The following is a 6,546-nucleotide window of genomic DNA, read 5'->3' as shown; positions in this document are numbered from 1 at the left end:
TAGTATTTTAGTCCTTTATCTTTCAAATTTTATTTAAAATAATCTAAAAAAATTTCTCAAGTCATTTTCCCTCCTTAAAAGCCCAAGAAAAATAAAAATAAGAAAAATGTCTATTTGCCTCCGAAAGTTACTAATCAGATAAATATTAGATATTCCACTTATAATAAAATATCAAATATAATTTATATGTAAATTATAATTTATTACTAAATATCCTTAACATAAAAATGAGAATACGAATTGATGAGTGAGAAGACGTCACCGGTTGAATTTTGACTCATTCTTAGACTCTTATCAATTGAAACACAATCTTAGAATCTTACCAATTGAAACACAAAAAATCTCAGTGGTCGTGCAAAGAAAATGTTCCCACGCCCAATTTGAGTAGATATCCTCTCAATTCTTCTAACACTATTGCCACAAACATTTATTGTAGCGACCTCACATATCATTCATCACATATAGACACAAGATTGAAAAGACTCGATAATAATAATGTGGTGACACGATCAAATTGAAACGTTTGAAATCGAAATCATTAACTCTCTCCGATATAAGAAGATACGGATTGTCAAAATGACAAAATGCCTCCAAAGCCTAATAAGGAAAAACCAACAAAAATAGAGGGGAGGGGGAGTAACAAACAATCCACAGTATCAGAAAACCTAAAGAAATATGAATCTGTGGAACTACTTATTGAGTGCTCTCTTTTCACGAGCAGCGCAAGAATTTGAGTCCCCTTCACAAGAAATTTTTAGAACAATTATGGCTTGAGAGCAAGAGACAAACCAAACTTGGGGATTCTGTCCAATGCCTTTGTGTCAATCTCACCGGCGATGGTCAACAATGATTTTGGAACAATTTCATGCTGGAGGAGTGCCCCAAGTTTCCCATTATTGTTCAGCTTCGCCTTCACCACTGTCAAATGATCAACAGCAAACGCCCCGCCTACCGTGAAAGTGTTATCGTTCGTGGAGAATCTTCGAGTAATCTCTCCCACTGCAGCACTCTTCTTGAGTTGATCCAAATGGTGCACATAGGAAGCTCTTATTGAGTCTCCCTTGTCACCTCTATTAAAGGAGAGGAGGAACTATGAATTAGAATGAGCAACAGACCCAACATAACAAAAGAACTTGTAGATTGGGAATGATATCTTACAAGATTATCGAAGCAGATGAGTCGGGTTTTGTCACGCTAATGCCAGCAGAATACTTTGTAAAGTTACCAGAAGTGGTGTCATATCCTGCTTCTGCACCAAAGGCAAAGCTTGGAGTACCAAGGGTGGCTGAAACATCGACTATGGGGTTTTGATTCAAGGCAACTGCAGTGGTGAAGGTTGCATGATCGTGGAAATATTGAACCTCCAACTGCCGCAAGAAGAAAGAATAATCAGAAACAAGCAATTTGAAGTACAAAAGAGATCTCCAACACTAATGGAAAGAATGCTCTGCAGTTTACCTTGCCAGAGTTATGATCTGGGATCTTGACTGAAGCAATAGTCTTTGTGGATGGCACTATTCCATTTAATGTAACGATGGTAGAAATCTGAGAAAAATAAAATAATGGTTAAGATGAAAAGACATGGATGTGTAACATGACCCTAATCCAGAAAAAAGAAATGCGATTCACAAAAAAATCCTTCTTATCAATTTTGATTAAGGTTCGTGTTAGGCTCAATATTGATCCAAGCTCTTATATCGGCCTTATTTTCAAGACAAAAATGCAGCATTCTCCAATGAAATATTTTCTATCTAGATTTTTTTCCCGATCTATAATATCATTATCTATTAGATAATTATTGATAGGATACCCATCAATATATCAAAAATATTTCCATTTATCTGTGTTGTACTTGTACAAACTTTCTTGATTATTTTTTACTTGTACTGTTAATTCATAAATAGATCAATCATTATTATTAGATTTAGAAGCAAAACGACTCACATTTGATTCCGTATCAACTTTAACATCAAATGTAACATTCCTGTACTTATACAATGCTGCAATATCCCCAGTTGAAAGTCCCCCTTTCTTCACTGCAGTGGAGGTAAGGACCTACAAGAGTAAGGACAATAATACATGAATACAATTTGACATGAAGTCACTCCATAATTTGATTAACTAACATGAACTAGAAATTGGAGAAGGAATTTAGTAGAGAAATGGCTGAAATGAACTCATGATATTCGTCCAAAAACTCAAAGACTATGATTTCAGCTCAGAAGACATTAACATACAATTCACGATAGTGAGGATTCATAGAACACTACAAATTCGGAGGAAGAAAATAGGACAGTAAGAGCCGAATTTAGATAAGGAAAAAGAGACTAAATCCAATGGCAATGACAGCATTTAACAGCTGAAATAGAGCACCAAGAGAACAAAAAAATGGAAAAGTAGGCCATACAATGTCTTGTTCAAATTCCTTCAACTAAAAAAGAAATCCAGCAACATCTCAAACGGTCATTTGGTAATAGATCCAAACAGACATCTCTGCCCTAAAATTTAAGAAACAAAGGCCGAATACATATCCGATTCCTAACGAAAACAAGTCAAACAGTGAAACTACATAATTAACCCAAACAGTCGGTGCAGAATCACTTCAAAAGAAATTTAAAACTACCACATCATTACAAAACAGAATACGAATGCATAACAAGTGAAACCAATACTTTCCATTGACCGACCTTGAAGATCCAGGGGGGGAAAGAACAATCAATAATACAACATGCGGTACACTAATTACCGCTGACTTAGACCTATGGAATCATGCAACGAAAAAAGAAGAACAAATCAAGAAACAAAGAGTAACATTATTACCACTCCAGCATCGCTATACGTTGAGACAGAGAATTTCTGATCCGAGATGTAGTCCCTGGTCAGAAGATCTGAAAAAAGAAAAGACAAAAAAGCGATGAATATTCGTTCCGGCGGCGGAGATTGGAAATGGAGGAGAAGATTTGGAGGGGAAAAGAAGATATGAAGAAGAAGAATACCTTTAGCCTTCTTGCCGATGTCGAGGAAAAGTCCAGGTCCCTTGCTCATCTTGGGGATCGGAATGCAGAGAGAAACGAGAGAGAGAGAGAGAGAGAGAGAGAGAGAGAAGGAAATGGGGAAATGTGAAACTGAGAGAGAGAGGGGGCGATCAGCTTCTCCACGAGTCGGATGGCGTTGTGATGGTCGGCTGTGATCTTCTGTTTGCTACGCCAATGTCCGTTTTCTACCGGTAGCTTTCCTTTTCAGAATTATAATAATACCAATAATACAATTTTCTCTCCAACTTTTTATTTTCTACTTTATTATTTTTATTTTCAGTATTTGGCTCTAAAACTCACTAATTATTACTCTAAAATCTTTTTAAAAAATCCCGATTAATCTAGATACTCGAGATAATGAAGCGGCTCAACGAGCAAAGTTCAAAAGAGTGGTCGTACTAAATTTTAGTTCAAGTAGATGAGATTAAATGTTACTTGACCCATTGTTGTTTGTATTGAGTGGGTCGGTGTCTAACCAAACGAGACTAAAAGTCACTCGACCTAATTCGATCACGTAGGTCTATTATCCAATGTGGCAAAAAACGATTGAGCTAAATGGATTTCAGTTCAACCTTCTTGGACAAAAGTTATTGGATAGGTTTGGAGTTTAATTCGGACGAACCTAAGTTGCTATTAGTCATAAGTCACTAAGCCTTTTTCTGATTTGTAAAATATATCAAATGAGTATTTATAGTAGAAGCGAGATAATTAGACTCGGGTAAGTACTGGATTTGATTCTTTTATACATGATATATATTAAAAATTACTAAAAAAATCGAACCAACAAACCTGGATAAAACTTGAACATTAGAGTGATCGGGAGTGGCAAAGGGATACGAGTTAGGAACAAATCCAAAAAGATGTCATTCAAGCTCACAAAGCCGAAGTTAAGTCCATTATGTTCTCGATTGCATTGCACCAAGCACAAACTTCACAATTCGTCTCAAAGGCAAGATCACAAGGTTTTTCTTAACAAGACGTCATTATATGCATAATATGGCTAGTATGTACAAAATTCATTTAGAACAATCACATCTAAACGTTGCCATGACTTAAACATTTGTAAAATTCATTTAAAGTCAAGGTAACGTTGATGTTAGCAATAATAACTAGAATCAAAATGATAGAAAGTTCAAAGGAACGAAAACGTCCTGATCTAACTTAAGGGTTACGATGTTAAATGCAAATAGAATTACCCTAACTTAATTCTCATAGCCTCCATAACAACTCCATCATCTTAACCGGGAAAAGAAGTAACAAGTGACTTAGTATTTAGATAAATATTCAGTAAGTAACTCCACTGTTGGATTAGGAAATGCAATCATGGTGGGCTTATCTTTTCATAAAAACATCATGACCTTGAATTCTACTTTTTCAGTCTGAGCGAAATTGGATGTGTAGTACTTCTCTACACGCGGTCCCTTTACACGCACATAGATCCATCAAGCGTGTTCGTATACATATCCTGCCACGGAGGGTAAATAACATTCTTTTCATAATCAAATGAATCTCTACATTTAAGATTCTCAATAACATTTATATAGATGAACTTGTTAATGATTGAAAGTGGAGGGCCCAAGCTACGAAAGATTTCAAGATAAGCCATTGGAATAAATGGGCTTTTCTCAACAGTTGTTATAAAGTTGTCGTGGACAGTGTATATAGGAGCATTATAATTCAGCATTTTTTCAACAACTTTCATAGCAATAAAGGCATCCTTCTGATGGATGAAATTGACGAAGGTAGAGATCTCTGTCTTCCTCCGATCTCTCTTATCAGAAGGCACTCTGAGAGTAACCCGCCTCCTCTTCTTATGAAGTCGGTCATATACCCATATATAAGTTGACTCCATTTTCATATAATCCTGAACACTTGTAAAGTAACTAACATTATATTTAACGGCACTATCCCTAGAAGACACGACCCATCCTATAAGGCGTATCAACCTGATCAGGCATTCCATTCCAGGATATTTTTCTTTGAAGAACTTAAAGCAGACGGAGGCTACTTTGAAGCATTCCTTACAAGTAAGGTGTTGAGAGAAATGTACCATCAGATCGATTGATGTGCTCATTACAGTTTTTCCATAGATAATTGGCATAAAGATTGATTTAACAATCTTCCGAGAGAGGTGTTTGCAAACAACCGAACATAAATTTGGATCAAATTCAGGTTCTGCTTTCATGAACTCCTTGAGCTCTGCGAGGAAGTACAAATAAACATCTTGGATTTGATTTGGATTATCCGGGGATAGGAAGAGATTTGTTCTCTCTGCCAGGCTCTCATCCAATAAAAAGTAACTCATAATCTGATATGCACTTGATGCAGCGTCCTGTGTAACAGGGACAAAGTCTTTTAAAAACTTCAATTTGTGTTTTTGCATTGCATAAATATTGGCTGCAAACTGAAAAGGGCATTTAGCCAACGTTATGTTTTGATTGTCTTTGTTATTGTTGATAAAATCCACTGCTTCAACCATTGAGTTGAAAGACTGAAAATGGAAGAATGATAGAGGAATTACACTTTATCTCCTCCTTCTGATGATTATGATCAGCAAAGACAATCAGGCTTCGTACTAGATCACACTCGTGGAAATGCAAAATACCACAGCGATAAATTCTCCCTCTGAAGTCAAGAAAGGCGGGTAGGTAAAATTTATAGCCATCGTAGGCTCTTGCGAGATTGAGAATCAATCGTTCATAGCGGGAACGCTGGATAGTCTTAATCACTGTATGTAACAAATCGTTAAAGGGAAATTGATTGTATATCACCTCATCCTTCATGTGGAAATCTCTAAGAACGGGGCTAACATCTCGTATATTCATCGTTTGCAGAAATTGTGGCATAAGAAGACCATCGTCAACAAAATGTTCTTCATTTTCCATTAAATGTTTCAACCAATCACTGTTGATTGTAAAGGGCTGACGCTGGAGGGCATTCATGACTTTACACAGAGACTTGTAATCATTCTTATAATCTGAAGAATTCCCTATATATATATAAAAGTGATTTAGGTCACGAGAACTTAATAAGCGGTAACGATCATAAATCTCACCAGTCGGTGCACTTAGGTACCCCCCTGATAGATCATAGAGATCTCTAGGAGATTGATTCGGCGGACACGCACTCTTCCAATCAAGAGGTGGGGATATCATAGGAAGGTTGAGCTTGACCGGAAGTAAAGTCAGATCAAAATTACAGACAATGAATAGATTGCCACTCGACTTTTTCTTAACAACACTACCAAAGGATTCCATTGTAATAGAACTGACCAATCCCCGCTCCTCCATAAACTCGAGTAAGAAGACACCGAAGGAAAACGTCTTAGACTTTTCCATTTTATCATACATATGAACATTAGAAATGCTATTTTTAGAGGAGTGGGATTTTAATAACTTAGAATGTATACGGACAGAAGAGTCGAGTTGATTAATTAAAGAAGCTGCACGGACCATACTTTCGGTTTCTGATGTGTTGAAAACAATTCCCAGAACATGAATAATTAATGCCT

At 36.5% G+C, this 6,546-nt stretch overlaps 1 protein-coding gene across 1 annotated transcript; it reads right to left on the bottom strand.

Moving 5' to 3' along the window:
* Positions 1 to 514: 514 nt before the first annotated feature.
* LOC111784581 (mitochondrial outer membrane protein porin 2) lies at positions 515 to 3,175 on the bottom strand. Its single transcript, XM_023665231.2, has 6 exons — positions 2,997 to 3,175; positions 2,821 to 2,888; positions 1,945 to 2,055; positions 1,459 to 1,545; positions 1,159 to 1,367; positions 515 to 1,070 (listed from the first exon to the last, which is right to left on the bottom strand). Exons 1-6 carry the CDS (start codon positions 3,043 to 3,045, stop codon positions 764 to 766), a joined length of 831 nt encoding a protein of 276 aa, XP_023520999.1. The 5' UTR covers positions 3,046 to 3,175; the 3' UTR covers positions 515 to 763.
* Positions 3,176 to 6,546: the final 3,371 nt, after the last annotated feature.

Source organism: Cucurbita pepo, chromosome 16 (genome assembly GCF_057944985.1).
Source record: "Cucurbita pepo subsp. pepo isolate OVF chromosome 16, ASM5794498v1, whole genome shotgun sequence".
In the NCBI taxonomy this organism is placed as follows: domain Eukaryota; kingdom Viridiplantae; phylum Streptophyta; class Magnoliopsida; order Cucurbitales; family Cucurbitaceae; genus Cucurbita; species Cucurbita pepo.
Note: the sequence above shows the minus strand (reverse complement) of the source record. Positions and strands in the feature narration are given on the sequence as shown.

Excerpts from the sequence above, each read along its gene's own strand:
- LOC111784581 (XM_023665231.2), bottom strand. The coding sequence starts at position 3,045 with ATGAGCAAGGGACCTGGACTTTTCCTCGACATCGGCAAGAAGGCTAAA. Across the intron at positions 2,056-2,820 it reads CGTATAGCGATGCTGGAGTG|GTCCTTACCTCCACTGCAGT; the intron begins GTAATAATGTTA and ends TTACTCTTGTAG. Across the intron at positions 1,546-1,944 it reads AAGTTGATACGGAATCAAAT|ATTTCTACCATCGTTACATT; the intron begins GTGAGTCGTTTT and ends TATTTTTCTCAG.